Below are 16,702 nucleotides of genomic sequence, written 5' to 3'. Positions count from 1 at the left end.
CCCTTCTCCTAATCTATGTCTCACTGCAAGAAATGAGTAAGTGCCCTGGTGATTTCAGCCAGGGCTAAACCCACCACAATATTTGGTGTATTGGCTGAGAAACTCAAATTGGGGAATCTAAACCACTACACCCTTAAAGCTCATCACATTCTGACCCCTGCCATGGGCAGGGACACCCTCCACTATCCCAGGTTGTTTCAAGCCCTGTCCAGCCTGGCCTTGGACACTTCCAGGGATCCAGGGGCAGCCCCAGCTGCTCTGAGCACCTGTGCCAGGGCCTCAGCACTCTCAGTTCACCCTGGGACCTGCAACATGGGAATCCCAGGACAAGTGTGCACTTCCCCTCTGCCACCAGGTCCCTCTGTTCCCAAACAGGTTTTGGTGGGCACATCCTTGCTGGTGTCCTTCATTGGGCCAGTGAAGTCTGTATGCTTATATAATTTCAAGTTTCACCATTATTTTTTCCCAGCACTCATGAATAATCTCACATCCATTAAACAATTGTGACATTTCTGCAGGGGGTGCATGTGGAGGAAGCCCAGTCCTCCACCAGGCTCCTTCCCTGGAGATCTGCCCCAAGATAAGACAAAACTTCTTAGTCCTGGTGACTGAGCTGTGGACCCCTTCCTACTCTGGGTCCTTATGTTATCTTCTTGTGAACTATTGGCCACTTTACCCCAGTCTCAGACCACTGGCCCTTTTCCCAATTCTCCCCTTCCCTATAAAAACCCAGCTTTTGCCCATTTCAGTGGAAGTTCCTCCCTGGCCCCTTGCATGAAGCCTGCTATTAAAGGACTCTGGAACGCTACACAGGCTCCCATCTCTCGTCTACACGTGGGCTGTGGTAACCCATGAGCAGAGCTGGGCTGATCTGAGCTGTTCACAGAGCAGAAATCCCTCCTAAGCCTGGTGAAGCCTCAGACTGCTCCAAAGGGTTACCCCTGGAAGCTGCAGACTCCCTGGATGGCTGTTCCCTCTCGGGACCTTTATCTGGGATAGTTGGTGGCAGAGCTGGGGGTCAGACAGGCCCCTGCCCCAGCCTCAAAGGTGCAAAGTGATCCCCTAGCTGGAAGGACAGGCACTGAAGAAGCCAAAAGAAACCCCATGTGTATTCCCACAGGGAAAGCACATGTCTGTCAGGAGCCATGGACAGAGGAAGGATGAAGGATGCCCCACCAGAAAAGTGGACAGGACAGAGGTTGTGTGCTGCCCCATGGGAAGATTCCTGGAGGAAGGGCAACATTCCTGCATTCCACTTCAACACTTCAACATTCCTGCCCACCTTCAACACAGCCCACTCTCCTCCACTGCTCTGGGTGCTGTAGGACACAGAGCTCAGCCTGGCTGCATATTTGCCTTGTCTGGCCCTGGCTTATCTGCCTGCACCAGCTCTTTGGTCTGGCTTCTGCACAGTGATGTGCACATGCTGGGGTGCTGAACAGGGAGGATAAGAGCAGATGTGCCTGGACCATGGGGCCAGTGGTCTCTTATGCATGACACTTGCCAGACTGGGCACAACCTCTGTGGATGACAGAAATCCCCACTGCTGGAGCCACATTGCACTGACCTACCTCGACCAAAAAAATTCTCAAGGAGAAAGGGTCCTGAGCAGGACAAAAACCACTTCAGTCATTAAAAAATCCACCCCCAATGTGAAATTTTAGGTGGACCAGACCTGCATGCTACTTGATGGTTATATATAAGTTTTTTGCCAAAAAGCTTAAACTGTAGGAATTGCATTTCCACAAAGAACTGATTTTTAAAGTCTATAGAAACTTTTTAACATTCTCTCTTTGAAACCACTTTCCTGTTTTACAACAGATGATGTAATAGAGGTTTGTTAATTTTCATGGGGAATTTCCAACCACCCTGTAAAGCAAAACCAGCCTGAATGGCACAGACCTTACCTGCATTCCCTCCCCCTGGCTGGCCCATTTTGGCTTCCCTAAGTCTTTCCCAAGAGCAATCTGAAGCTGCTCCTGTCCTTGGTTTGCTGTGTTAAGCTGTGAAATGCACACCACAGAGCTGTGACCTGGCATCCACAACTGTCAGCAAGAATTTCTGTGAATAATTGATTTAGACAGCAGTCTGAAAAGGTTAGTTATATCCTACATATCAGCCTTTTATTCTGGTGATAGAAATCATTCATGGGCTGAGAAACCAACAGCCAGATTTAAAACCCTTCTCCGTGGTTTTATCACTTTCTATTTTTCTTCTCTCCTGGTTGGTTCTTTCCTTGAGAGAGTTTGGCTTTCCTGTTCTGGGCTTTCATGCAGAGGGATGTGCAGCCCCCAGCACCCTGCAGACAGCTCGGGGAGAGCCATGCAGCATCCTGCCAGGAACAGCTCAGGCACAGCAATGATTAACAGCACAAGTCAATAAACACATCTACTTTTGGCCTCCCTGCACACAGGAACTGGTGCAAGATGGCACAAAGATTGACAGGAATGCCAGTATAAGGACAGGGAACCAGTGCATTGTGTTTGCTTTTTCCCATTTAAAAAGTCAATGATTGCAGGTGAGTTATGCACAGAATGACAAGAAGCTTGAGAGAGCAGAGCTGAAGGTGGCAGCCTCATGTCCTGCCCTTCCTTTGTACATGGCTAGGGAACTCAGAGCTATACCTGAGCATACACATATCTGTGTCTGGGCTGACACAGATTAAAATGAATGAAAACCTTAGCCCTAATCTAAATTTCTGCAGGTATTAAGAATAATGGGCCAAACACCAGAGCTCTCCCTCCTGTGTAAAACTGTCCCTGGTTTTGTGGGGCACTGCTTCTAAGAGCAAAGCAGAACCTTTGTGTCCAGTCCAGATGCCTCTTTGGACACAATCAGCTAGCAAAGATCTTGGAGATAACTGTGGCTGTAAGCAGAAACCTTCCTGGGTGTAATTCTGCTTTCACACGAAGGCACAAATTTCTGCTCCACTGAATAGGAAAAATCAAAACCCAAAACTTGCCCTTTGAACCTCTCTGAGCTCCACCAGGCCAAATCATCTTCCCACACACTGTTCTCAGCCTATATATACACTCAGGGAATTTTGTACACCATCCCTTCACCCTACTCAACTTTTGTCCCTATTTTCACCTCTCCTCAAATCCATTCCCAATCAAAGCTCTTCTGCTTAGGAGTCTGGCATACATGAGCAGCATTGTGGCTTTATTTCATCCCAGAAATAATAATGGAATCATCTCTCTCAGGTCTGTTGGGAGGAAAGGCAAGCAGTTAACCCATCCCTTTCCCCAGCACTGCTTCTACCAGCCAGCAGCACTCCAGTCTGGGCTGAAGCAGCCGCGAGCGCTGTTCCCCCCCAGCAGCTACAGACCCCCTAAAGATGCTGCTGGGCCACAGGGCCTCTGCTCTGCTGCACAGGCTCGTTTGTAACCCAGGCACCAGCTCAAAATCATCCCTGAGACCCTCAGCAGACACAGGAATCGATTTATTTTGGGGAGCAGTTGCTCATTCTGCAACTTCTGCATTTCTCACTGTCATCTGACAGCCAAATGAGAGGCAGACGTTCATGCAGACTGCAAAATCACCTCTCTACCAATCCTGATCCACTCAGCCAGTCAAAACTGCTCCTTAGAATAACATGCTTGCTCATCTATGGCTGCATTTCAAAGACAGCATGTCAATAAAATGCCTAAATGAAAACTAACAATTGTCCTATGTGTCAGCTTGTCCCCAGCATAATACTGAGGGCAAGAATCTACAGTGCACATAAAGAGTCAGTGGCAATCATGATTAATAAGCAAAATCATGTCAATTCCAGCACAGTTACAAATCTCTTTGCTGTAGAGTTGCAGAGATGCTTGGGGATGCTCTGCTTTTCCAGGGGAAAGGTCCAGGGATGTCCTGGCTCTGCCACAGTGGGAAGAGCAAAACTGGCAGTGGTTTTGCACTTTAAAATAGACCACGCCATACCACCCAGAAAATGCTGTGTTAATCACTGTCATTGGGGTACTTCTGTGTTTTGAGACTGTGACTTTTTAAATTTCAATGTTTTGGATCCAAAGCATTCAGCTCATCTCATTCATTAGCTGAAATTCAGAAGTCTACTAATAATCTGTCTCTCTAACCTAGGTAATTTCAGAGTACCTAGGATGAAGCATTGGAGAATACCACCTGGAACAGTCTTGCAGTGTGGAGGACTCAAAAAACCCAATAACTCTCTTCATTCTCTATTTTGTGCTGTTCTAGAGCTTTGTGACAAGCACAAAAATCCTTCCCTGAGAGCACTGTCAATGCCTGGTGCAAGTGCCTAACCAGCCAGATTAACACCTTGCAGTACAGGAGATAAAGCTGACATTCTGCAACTGCCACTTCTTCTACTTTACTTAACACAAGGCTTTACTTCGAGCTCATGGGAGAACAAGAAAGGAGAAATAACTGGAGAAATTACAAGCCCATGTATTCCAAGTTGTATCACCTTTTATCCTGTGGAAATGGGAATTTGGGACCCATGTTTTCCTCTGCAGCCTAAAAACTGAACCACATCTCAGGATCTCAGGGACAAGGTGATAAAATTCCATGCACCTGTTCTACAGAGCAGCAGAGCTCCTGGCTTTGAAGAACAACTTTGTTTTTGCTGTCCTGGAAGAGAAACTCTAAGTTCTTAGTAACATAACTTTGGTTTCTGCACTGCCAAGGAAACTGACTTCAGAAAAATAAAGTTGCTCACAACACAAGAGCAAACAGTTTAAGTCACACCAAAGGTACATCCACCCTGGTACCAGCATCCCACCCTGGCCACCAACATCCAGGCTACAACTGAGCCAATATGTGCTGTCCCTCTCCTTTCCTCCAGCAAACTGCAACTTTTATCTGTTCTAAGCCAGAGACCCTGTCACCTTCTTTAGTGGTGACTGTGAGATAATTCCTCCCACACTAGGTCTGAATGGAGCATTCACTGCAGCCTGCAGCACTTCCCACATCATGAAACCTCTCCCCTTCCCTGGTCTGGAAAGTGGAGGGACAAGGCAGAACCACAACTACAAGACAACAGCTCAGCAGTGAAATCTTCTGATTTATAACCTGTCATAGTGAGTGTTTCTGCCAGATCCTGCATTTACTGTCTCTGTCTGTGGCTGCACTCGTGTTTGTGGATGCATCTCTGTGTTGACAGAAGTATGTGCTGCCTGGTCTGAAAGAGCTACAGGAGGGTATTGAGGAATGAGAGGAATCACAGAAAAAAAGGTACCACCTTGGATAACCAGAGGGCCAGAGCCTCCCACTTCAGCAATATAAGGACTAAAAATAATTATATGCCTTTGTGCTCCTTCCTCTCTTTCCTGTTTCACCCAAAAGCCCCCAGTAAACTCTGGGCAGCTTCAGAGGCACCAATACCTCAGTGGCTGGTGACAGCACTCTGCTCCACTGTGATTCCCACAGGGCAGGGGAGTGCTCAGGGCACCTGACACAAACCTTTCAGAATCTCAGAGCCTTCTCCAGAGAATTTACCGAGCCTGGCAAGTGCTGTTTGATGAGTGTCCACAGAACACCACCACAGTAACACTCTAAATGCCCCTGTGACAGCACTACAGCCATGGTACAGAAGGCTCTTCTGAGTTTCAGACATTTGTAGTGCTCTTCCCTTGCCCCAAGCTCCTGCCCTGCTGAGCTTCCCTCGGGGTGAGCCAGGCAAGCACACTGCTGGCCCTCCCCAGATACAGGGTGGGACTGATCTCCCTGCTCTGTCAGTCCTTCTGAAGAAAGCAAAACCAGGAGAAGCACAGGGTGTTTGAATCTCACAGCTGTGTCTCAGGAAGCTCTAAGACCCTCTAAGTACTACAGGCATCAAGGCTGTACTAAGGAACTTCCTTTAATTTCTCTCTCATTCATGTGTTAATTCAAATGGAAATCCTGCCACATTTTTTTATCCTCTCGAAAGGAACATGTGAGGGAGTTTATCTGTGCAAATCTTTATTATCACCCTATTGCTCATGGCCTGAAAAAATCATAAAGGATCATTTCACCAATAAGGTGAAATGAAATGAGGTGTAATGAAAGATACTGTATAAATGCTGTACAACAATTGGCAGCAAACAGTGATGTATAAATAACATTTAAATGAACAAGAGTTTAATTTAAAATTACACAAGCAGCCACCATTTTAGCTATCTAAACTGCTCAGGACTGCCAGCAGTACGTCCAGCTGACTCAATTCATAGTTCCAAATGGGTGTTTGTGAAGGTGGAATGAGGAGCATGGAGAGCAGACTCCCAGACTCCATCCCCATGTGCTCAGGGATCACAGCTGGTCCAGTGCAGCAGCTCTGACCCAGGGTGTTCCAGTTCTGCACCTTGCTGAGAACTCCTGCTCCACAGTTTTGGTGTGGTTGGCTTGGAAAAAATGGTCTTTGTTGTTCTGGCTGGAGACATTGCTGAGAGGAGCCAGGTCTATAGATATCCAAGGGATTAACTGAGGGTGGATTTCTAATTTGATCACCAAATATTTTTTGGCAGATTGCCATTTCTAGCTGTTTTGCTACGGATCTACACAGAGCAAGATTAACCCATACAGAATCAGAAAGTCTGAGTGCAACACAGGACATATGACTTCCAAAACTCCTTTTAGTGTGGGCAAACCCAGCCCCACAAGACTGACACAACAAATAAAAGCAGCCAAATATACACCATTCTAAAAAAATATAAAAGTCAAATAATTAGCAACACTATCAGGCTAGAGCAACAAGGTTTACACTTGGGTTTGAGTTAATTTTCTAATCAGGTTTCTCAGAACTCATTTCACATTTTCAAATTAACTGCTTTATTAAATTCAAAGTAAACAATCAAGCACTTTCAGAGGATACACTTTAAAGCATTGCTGTGCTAGCAGCCCAAATACCTTTGCCAATTTCTATAGGCACAACAAAATCAGGTCATTAATAAAGTCTGTTAGAACTTCATGAGGCGAATAAATCGCAAGGATATGCAGGCTGCACATGAGAAGAACGTCCCTGGATTTCAGGAGCACTCAGGAACCCATGTGCCCTGAGATCTGAAGGACAGAGAAAGAAACCCCAGCAAGCAGCAGGTCACCACAGCTGCCCCAAGCTCCGGCATCCTTCCATCTCACCTCGCTCCTGGACTCCAGAGGTGGCTGTGGCTGGGAACAAGCATCTCCTGCTGTCCAGACCATGGCTCTGCTCCCTCCAGGCCCAGACACCCATCAACACCACAGCCCTGTGCAATGGACCTGTCCCACCAGTTTAGACCCTCTGTCACCTCACATTACCCCCAAATTATTGAAACCACTTAAGCCAAAGAGTTTTTGAAAGGATGTTATGGTCTATGCAACCAAATTGAGTAACAAAACTCAAAAGAAGAGAAAGAATAAGAAGGAAAAAGCTTTGATTGGTTTCTCATTCCACCCCTCAACGTGTTACCACATTGCATTAAAACACCGGATCTTAATTTCCCTCCCAGCCCGGTGACATGTGCCCGGGAGCGATGTCTCTGAGAACCAGCACCTTCCATCCCTGTCAGACACTCCTCTCTGTCCCCATTTCCTCGTCCCCTGTGCCCGCGGCCACCCCAGCGACTGAAGCCCGAACTTCTCTCACGGAAGCGCGGCCCCTCCTGTCCGGGATCCCCTCGGTCCCCAGGGCTCCGGCAGTCCCGGGGAGCCGGCTGGAGGCTCTGCAGTGGGGCTGCTCTGGGCAGCCCGGGGGTGCTCGGCCCGACCAGCGCTCGGGCTGGCCCCGCTCGGGGTCCCGAGTGCAGCCCCGGCAGAGCTGGCTCAGGGTCTCCGGGAGCGCCGGGACCCGCCGTGCTCGGGCCGGCTCCGGGCCGGCTCCGGGACACCCGGAGTCCCGAGAACTTCGGGCTGCGGAGCTTTGTCCCCAGCGCGTCCCGGGAGGGGCCCGGGAGGAGCGGGGAGGTAACGCAGCCTCGGCCGGGTGTCCCGAACAGAACAGCCCCGGCCGGAGCTACCGCGTCCTGCGCCCGTCACCCCGCATCCCTACGCGGGAGAGATCCGGCACCCTGAGCGGGCTCTGGCGCTACCCCCGCTGCCATCCTCCCTTCCTCCGTCCCTCCCTCCTTCCCCTCCGGAGCCACGCGGGACGGAACTCGTGCGAGGAACGATGCGGGGCCAGCTCGTACCTGGGTATCCGCGGGGGTGCCCGCTGTCCTGCCCCAGCGAGGGGGAGCGCGGCGCGTCCAGCCCGGGCGCGGTGGCTGCCGGCATGGCCCTGCCCAGCCCCGCTCCGAGCCCCGGGCAGGTGCACGGCAAAGCACAGCAAAGCACAGCACGGCAGAGCACAGCACAGCACAGCACAGCACACCACGGCAGAGCACACCACGGCACAGCACGGCACGGCACAGCACGGCACAGCACAGCACTGCCTGTCAGCCCTGCTTGTCCTGCCCACTGCCTGTCCCCTCTGCCAGCCCTGCTTGTCCTGCCCACTGCCTGTCCCCTCTGCCAGCCCTGCTTGTCCTGCCCACTGCCTGTCCCCTCTGCCAGCCCTGCTTGTCCTGCCCACTGCCTGTCCCCTCTGCCAGCCCTGCCAGCCCTGCCCACTGCCCGGTCCCCTCTCTAGATCCCGTCCCCTCTGCCAGCCCTGCCAGCCCTGCCCACTGCCCGGTCCCCTCTGCCAGCCCTGCCAGCCCTGCCCGCTGCCTGTCCTCTCTTGCCTGCTGTCACTCCCCGAGGAAGCCAGGCTGGTGCTCGTGGGCACCCCAGTCCCGTTCTCATGGTCTGGTCTTGCAGTCTACTGCTCTTCATGTGGTTATATTCCAGGAGCGGAATCTCTTGCATACATCCAGTTTATGGTCTACAAAGTTGTGTTTGTTTCCACTGGGATCTGCAGCTAAGCCCGCTGGATTGTTCCCAGATCCATCATCCCCTCTGAAGCTGGGTGGCACTCAGCAACCTGCACAGGGTACCTGGTGAAATCCAAATACACGTGCTGTGTGTCATTTTGTGCTTGTCACATCCTGGCCGTGTCACCCCCTGCCACGTACTGCCCTGGCAGCATCACCACACTGAGTCTGGATCCCATCAGTGTTTGCTGAGATCCTCAATTTGCTGACACTGGCAGTGGGTCCAAAAAAGGCCTTTAATGGTCTGCACCGTTTCTGTGTCCACAGAAAACAAGAGGAGGGACCAGGCTCTGCTGGAGCAGCTCTGTGTGTTGGTGTTGAGCCTACAGTCTGGGGCACACACCAAGCACTGGAGCTATTAGGACTATTATACCCTCCCATTCTTTTTTTCACCTGGAATTAGAAGGAACAGATTAGAGAGATGAAATTCCAAGGTGTGCCAAACCCAAACAGACTGAAATACCTCTTAGGGCTCTTCTGGGAACACCAAATGGAGCAAGATCATGCCCAGATGTAAGGTGACATAGCCCAGTGTGCTGCTGGCTGGAGCACTCTTTCCTGTGAGCTTATCTAGCAGGGAGTACTGCAGATAAAAGGGACTGCTATTTCCATCTCTGCAACTAAACCACATTTAAAAAGCCATGCTTGGTCATATTATAGCAAAACCCCAGAATTTCTGAAAATGCTGCAGATTATCAATTAGGTTTGTATTTCCAGTAATGCCAAATACGAATCAATCTAATTAAAGACAACAAGGAACTACAGCTCCTCCAGTCAATCTAGTGAAACTAGAAGAATACCAAAGACAGAGAAGTAGTTTTTTCTGTAAGTCACTACCCCTGCAGCTGGTGTTACACAATTCAAGTTGAACACAAGTGTGTTGCAAGTCAAATCCTCCCTTACAGGCACTCACAGAAGCAAATTAAGCAGCAGCACCTGAATTCTACTCACCTCATGGCAGCATTCAGATTTGCTTTGTAAGGTTTTGCTTTTTTGTAAGGTTTTGTTTTGCTCCACGTGTCTGGGAACAGCACAGGCACTGTGACCCCACAGAATGTCACTCACCTCCCTGGCTGCAGGTGAGTGCTTTCGTAATTCCAAGGCCTCTGGTTTCACCTCCAGCATCAGGGGAAGCCTTGCAGCCCCAGCCACTTGCTGCTCTTGCTTAGGGATTGTTTGGATTTCACTAAGCTGCCCTAAGGCATTGCCATTCTTTAAATCCTAGTTATTAGAGCTGGCTCCAGGCATGCCAAGGGCACAAGACAGCTGAAGTGACAGTCCCCAGCAAAGCTGCCTGGGCAGCTGCAGGGCTTGCAGCGTGTCCCACAGGCAGGGACACTCCCAAACCCCAGCCTGGCAATGGCAGCTTTCCAGCCATCCAGCAGCAGCAAGCTCATCTCCTTTCTCCTCCCCTGGCTGGCCCTGCTCCCACCCCTCTTTCCCTGAGCCTCAGGAGATGAGGCTGCCCCAGCTGAGCCTCAGCCCCAAGCAGTGACTCTTGTACAGTACCAAAGGGCCAAATGTAGGTGGAGAAGATGCAGGTGGATCAACTGGATCCAGGTAATTTCTGGAATGCTGTGTCTCTCCAAGCTGTAATTATGTGTGTTCCTCATCCTGACCACCACACTTGCTCACCACCTGCAAAAATGAGCACCCACCAATGTGCATCCCAACCCTAGGAAGGAAATAAATAATTGGAGGCTGTCCCTGTCTGCTCTGCCACTGCCTTCTTCCCTTGCCCTTGCCAGTTCTTTGTATTTTTGCCTTTGCCAGCTCTTCCTTCTGAGGGTATAACACCACATTTTAACAGAATAAGAGAATTAATAAATAAGTACTCAGAATGAAAAATGTGTGGGAATGAGACTAAATACAGATAATTGATTTGTTAATGAAATCTTCCCAAAACAAATCCAGGGTTGTTCAAACTCCTTAATCTGTGATTGTCAATTTACAGAAAAAAATAAAGAAAAAAATGACAGACATCAGTATAATTCAGGCAAGAGATGATGGGCACCTTGGAGAGAGACAGCAGCTCCTGGAGGAGCAAAGGAAAGGTTTATCCAGCTGTTGACAGGAAGGACCAAGCAAGCTCTCACAGATTTTTGAGATTTAGCTCCCAAACACAGCAGAATTTTGGGATCCTGCAGTGTCTGAGAGCCCAGAGCACCACAGCTTGGTTTAATTCTGCCCCAGCAGGATGCTCAGAGCAGGAATGTCGTGGCTGTGAGGCAGGCAGGGTCTGGTGCCTTGACCTGACAGGCACAGTCACAAACACCTGGTGTGTTTTCATAGCTGTAAGCAGCCAAGTGAAGAGGACTTGGTGCAGCTCCACAGGCCACATCCCTCATGAACAGAAAAGGTTCTTGGCTTATTGTGAGATTTTGGCGTCTTTTCTGAGATGTGCTGATGTCATGACACCGAAGCCATGGGTATTGTACTTTTAATCCCCACTTCATCAAAATTCAGTCCCCTGGTTAAACTCAACTGCTGCTGCCCCATCTGAATTTTTTCCTCTGGTCTTATCATGGCCAGCAGATATATAATTCAGCTCTATACAGAGCTAGAAAGGGGCTATTGGTGGCTTAAATCTTATTTATGCACTAATACGAAGGCATAAGTAGGATTTATGGGATGCTTAATCCCTGTGCTAACCCTCTGCACAGAAGCAGGCTGAGCTCAGAAGAACAGCTTTTATGACAAAGGAAAGTCTAAAGCTTACAGCTTTCATGACAAATAGTGTCAGCAACACCTATTTCTTCAGCTTTGGGAGTTCCCACTTCCTTCCAAAGGAGAGAAAATGAGGAAGGAGAATGAAACAAAAGTCCTGTCCCTGCAGCCTTTGATCTGGACAAGATTAGATCCTGCTGTAAATTTAGGACAAGCCTTCAGAGACATCTAGTGATTTCTCAGAGGATTTGATTGTGATTTCACAGCACTGTATTCTGGGACCTTGTGCTGGTCAATCAATGCAGCCCAAGACAGACTCTTCTAGAACAGCATCCTGCAGCCTGGGGCTGCTCTGGGAGAGAGCTTTGCTCTTGCATTATTGCATGTTGGCTTGTTAAAGTCTTCACTAAGCACATTTCCCTTGATTTGCTTACACTCAGAATGAGACACAAAAAACCAACCAAATAAAAACTCCCACCTCCAAACCAGAAATGTTACTAAATGAGGAAATTTTCAAGGCAAGCACTCTACATCATTATATTTTCAAGGAAGCTTGGGAGAAGAAATAACATATGCTGGAAAGAATTCCTTTTCATGGTAAAAGCTGCTCTTCAAGAAATTTTTTTGGTGTAGACTCTTGGGAGGGGGTGGGTAGGGAGGAAAGATTCAAGTCTCAAGAAAATTTTCCAGTAGATAATCAAATACATGACCTCTAATTTTTTATCATCATGGACTTCAGATATATGATTTATTCACCAATGTAAAAAATAAACCAAACCCCAAACAAGGATAAGTAATTTTCTGTAGGTTCAGAAAATACTCACTGATGCAGATCACTAATTTTCAACAAGCCTAAAAAACTCTCTGTATGGAGCATTTCTTCCTCTTTATCAATATCAGAAAATGTGGAAGGCTGAAGAGGAAATGAAAGTTAAACCAAACCATTTAAAAATACAGTACTGTGACAGATTTTATTTCATTTTGAGTGATACTACATGCTTACTACCACTAGGAACAGCCATGCCTTTTTTTTTTTTTTTTTTTTTTTGGTTTGTTTTGGATTTTATATATTTTTTTTTAATCTATATTAAATGTTGACCTAAACTTCGCTGTGCCTTGGAAATCTGGCTCAGGAGTTAACTGCAGGAATTTTTATTTAAATAGATAAGCATTTATGTTTGAAAATAAGACAAAAACAGGTGAACAGAAAAATTAAATTACAAATTCAGTTCATACAAATATCTCTTACACTATGCACTAAATCCTGTTAATTAGCTGAGGTCTTTTAAAAATTCTTAAAATACTTATGAAACATTATTTACAAATTATATAAACAAAATCTAGGCCACTTAAATTAACCAATACAACAAAAAAAGTCACCTTTTTGTATGGTGTGTACTAAAAATGTTCTTGTTTATTGATCATAACCCAGTTTGCAGTATAAAATGTTTGTTCACTTACATCAAAATGGGTTCCAATAGAAGGAAGGAAGGTATTGGTTCCAGAAGAAAGCAATCAATATAATAAATGCTTAAAATCAATGAGGCTTCTTAATGTTCTGTTCTGCACCATTTGCAGTCAGTTTTAGAAGTCCGTTCTACAGTATTTGTCATTTGAACAGGTCATCTCAAAATAGCAGAGACATGGTTTTAGCAACCAGAAAATACTCAGTACATTGCTCACACATCACAAAGACCTTATCAGGAGGGTGAGGCAGAAAATGGAATGTCAGTGGCCAGCACAAGCCTTTACAACATTTAACTTAAGAGGCAGCATTTATAGAACTAATCACAGACTATACACATCCTGCACTCAACAGCAATCAAAAGGACTGGAAAATATACATTTAGGAAAACAAAAGACTGATGGTTTTCCATTACCTTTGTTAAAATGAATGCTTTGCTCCTTGTCTTTTGTTTTAAAACCAGCATTGACACCACCACCACCAACTATAACTACTTTTTCCTTTAACATAATATATGGCAGGTAACTACTGTACGTGAAAAATGTACAATAAAAGGTGAGAAACCACTGAATTTCCTATGCAGACACATGAAAATATAAAGCCATACAGATTCCAAAGTGCCATGAATGCCAAATTCAAGTGATGGTTTATAGCACGTATGAAAGAAACTAAATGAAATTTGCTCTAAGGGTTGCTGAGCCCTTCAGCTGTATCCTCAGTCTCCCCTTTGGCAGCTTTGGTGAGAATTTCCATCCATTTCATCTGCAGTTCTTCATCTTCTGCACTGAAATAGAGAATTTGATGGGACTGGCAAAGCTTAAAAACGTGCTTCACTTCAAACTTCTCACTGGAACCTGGTAAACTGACTTCATAGCCAGGCAGAGGGATGGGCCGTGGGCTCCGTCCATCCTAAAGGAGAGAGAAGAGATGTGAGAGCTCTGAGGTGCAGTTTGGGGCAGAAGGGGTGGGTACAGAGGATGGGAGAGCTCTGAGGTTCAGTTTGGGGCAGGAGGGGTGGGTACAGAGCATGGGAGAGCTCTGAGGTTCAGTTTGGGGCAGAAGGGGTGGGTACAGAGGATGGGAGAGCTCTGAGGTTCAGTTTGGGGCAGGAGGGGTGGGCACAGAGCATGGGAGAGCTCTGAGGTGCAGTTTGGGGCAGGAGGGGTGGGCACAGAGCATGGGGCCAGCAGGCACACACTGCGGGAAGCACACACACTCCCTGCTCAGCGGGGACGGGGCAGGACCGACTGCTCAGCTTCAACCAGCAAAAAGCAATGACTTTAATCTTGTGCTTTATTCTTACTTCACTGGTTTCCTTTCACAGTAAACATGGCCAGTTACATTTCATGTAACTTATGCAAGTGTCTTTTAGAAAATTTCCTCTGCATTAAGTACAGGCAATGAGATCCAGCAGAGAAGAGTTTGGTGTTGTCCCTTTTGAACATTGCTGGGTATTTTGTAGGATTGGTTAAAAGGAAGCAAATAAGCAAAGCTGGACCCTGAGAGACACCAAGGCAACTAAAGTGCAAGGGAAAAGTCTTCGAAAGAAAAGACAGTTTTTGATTTTCAGTCATTTATGATGCCTTTGAGAGTTGTCAAGGAAACTAGTGCTTAAATTCTTGACCATCCTTTAAAAGCCAGCTTGACTCACAGATCTAAGGAGCAATATACAGCTCTCTAACAGCCACATCTTGAGCATCAACCAGCTCCTCTCCTAAGCTCTCAAGAAAGACATATTTCAGCAAGGCAGGGTGTGCCATGGCCAAGCAACCTCTTTACCTGTTCCCAGCAAACTGTTTCTAAAGATGAATCCCCAAACTGAAGTCTGAATCACACAGGCACCAAGCATCTGTACAAAGCTGTCACCTTCTGTAGCAGCTGCTTGTGTTGCAGCCCCATACCAAAGCTAACAAATCATCCCACAGAGAAGTGGCAAAGTCATTCTTTTTTGAGCCCCCACACCAAATGCAGATGACTTGGTAAATCTGAAAGAGGACCAAAACTCTGAGAACAATGGCCAAAAAACGTGCCTCCTTTTCCAACACTTTGTCTAAAGTAATTCAAGTATCAAAAATACATCAATTCAAACACATACATTAACTATATGGGCAAGAAATACAGTCCAAAATGTATCACAGTTTATTAAATCAATACAGCCTTCTTGATTTATTCATCTATTGCAAGTTATTGTCCTGCAAAAATGCCAGAGTCCAATTGCTTGAAGACCAAGCACTATTCAGTGACATTTAAGGCACCTTTAGGCCAAACCCTAAAGTTACACTCAGTTCCCACTTGAGTGTAACTAGCTGTTCTAAATGCAGCACAGTTTCTATTCCCTGACACCACAGCCACATCCCTATAAACAGGAAGGTCTTGCCCATGCAGAAGAAGTGGCATGTACAGAGCAGCTCCTGCACACATGGCACTGCTCAAGCAAGCAAAGGTGGGACTGATGAACACAAATGTACAAGAGCACATGCAAGCTCAACCATGCCTGCTTCACTGGTCTTGGTTTGGAAGAGCAGACATTTAGACTTGTCAAATGGAAAATTGTAGGTTGCCATGACAATGACAAATGATGCTGTTTGTAGCCACGAAGTGCATTGTAAGAGCAAATTGATGTTTGAGTTGTATGTGTTGCACCTACCCAAAATGTGCAGACACAGGCAAATTAAGCAGTCTGCCTTTGGTCTTGCATCCTCCCTTAATATGCTGCCTTTGGTACTTTGTCTGTACCTGCCTGATCCAAAAGGAAGGGATTTACATTATCTCTGAAAAGCTGTACTACTGACAGGTAAAGGTGAAACACTTGGCCTTGAGGAATACCCCACCCCCAATCCAGACTTTTCTTTGGGAGCTGTAGCATCTGTGAATGTCCTTTGCCCCTGAGCCCTTCCCTCCTACCTGAAGCGCAGCAAATCCAGGTGCACCCATGAGGGATTCCAGCCCTATACTAAGCATGTAAGTAGGATTTACAGGCCTTTACAAGAGAGATGAAATTCATGTTTTAGTTTTAAGAGCCTACTGGATTTGGCTGGTTGGACTGTATTTTTAAAATAATTCTGCATGTAACGTAGTATAACTGCATGATACTGGTATCTCATCAAACCAAAATACCCTGTGCTGAAAGAACTTCACGTCAGGGCTGATTACAGTAATTCTCCTCAGATAGTGAGTGAGAGATAAGAATCCAGTGGATGTGTAATACTGTCAGCAATCACAAGCACTGTGCACTCATCCTGACTCTCAGCAGCACAAGAGAAATGAGTTATTTATCTGGGTTATTACAGCAGCATGTATTTATTGATCTATTATAGCCACTGCAACAGCCTGGCTTTAAGATTTGGGAGCAGACAACTCAGTTCCACCACCCAGGCAGTTCTGCTTCAGGCACCCCTGCATACAGACATCCCTCTTGCACTACAGCTCTTTGCAGTGTATAAACTCTCTCAGACAACAGTGACCCATCAATGGCATTTCCCCCTCCTAATTCTGAGTGGGCTTAGAAAATCCATGCTTTTTTCTACCCAAACTCCACTCTTTATCCACTCATGATATAACCCCAACCTTCCACAAGTCATTGAGAAACTCCTGTGGGGCAAAGATCTTCAGGACCAAAAAAGGGCAGGCAGAGTTTTGTGCCGGGCTGCAGGATCAACAGGCAAGCAAAAAAAACCCAAAAAAACTTCTCAAAACCACTGAGCTCAATTTCAAACTCAGCTACTCCCTTATTTACTAA

The 16,702-nt window shown here is 46.8% G+C and overlaps 2 protein-coding genes across 8 annotated transcripts in view; both read right to left on the bottom strand.

Moving 5' to 3' along the window:
* The window catches only part of CARD19 (caspase recruitment domain family member 19), a 47,157-nt gene extending 38,872 nt beyond the window's left edge, over window positions 1–8,285 (bottom strand). Inside the window, exons 1-2 of one of the 3 annotated variants that reach the window (XM_019008099.2) lie at window positions 8,109–8,189; window positions 7,081–7,187 (exon numbers count right to left, since the gene is read on the bottom strand). In XM_019008099.2, the coding sequence (XP_018863644.1) occupies window positions 7,081–7,174 (94 nt within the window). In that variant the 5' untranslated portion in view covers window positions 7,175–7,187; window positions 8,109–8,189. Of the gene's footprint in view, window positions 1–7,080; window positions 7,188–8,108 lie in introns of all 3 variants that reach the window. The other 2 variants (XM_033517324.1, XM_015641279.3) reach the window with 2 other exon arrangements.
* Window positions 8,286–12,442: 4,157 nt separating this feature from the next.
* The window catches only part of FGD3 (FYVE, RhoGEF and PH domain containing 3), a 95,918-nt gene continuing 91,658 nt past the window's right edge, over window positions 12,443–16,702 (bottom strand). For 3 of the 5 annotated variants that reach the window (XM_015640819.3, XM_015640825.3, XM_015640824.3), the window contains exon 19: window positions 12,443–13,872. In XM_015640819.3, coding sequence (XP_015496305.1) covers window positions 13,648–13,872 — 225 coding nt within the window. In that variant the 3' untranslated portion in view covers window positions 12,443–13,647. Of the gene's footprint in view, window positions 13,873–15,610; window positions 15,704–16,702 lie in introns of all 5 variants that reach the window. The other 2 variants (XM_015640820.3, XR_001523893.3) reach the window with 2 other exon arrangements.

This window comes from Parus major, chromosome 12 (assembly GCF_001522545.3).
Source record: "Parus major isolate Abel chromosome 12, Parus_major1.1, whole genome shotgun sequence".
Classification (NCBI taxonomy): Eukaryota; Metazoa; Chordata; class Aves; order Passeriformes; family Paridae; genus Parus; species Parus major.
This window is presented reverse-complemented; position numbering and strand designations above follow the sequence as displayed.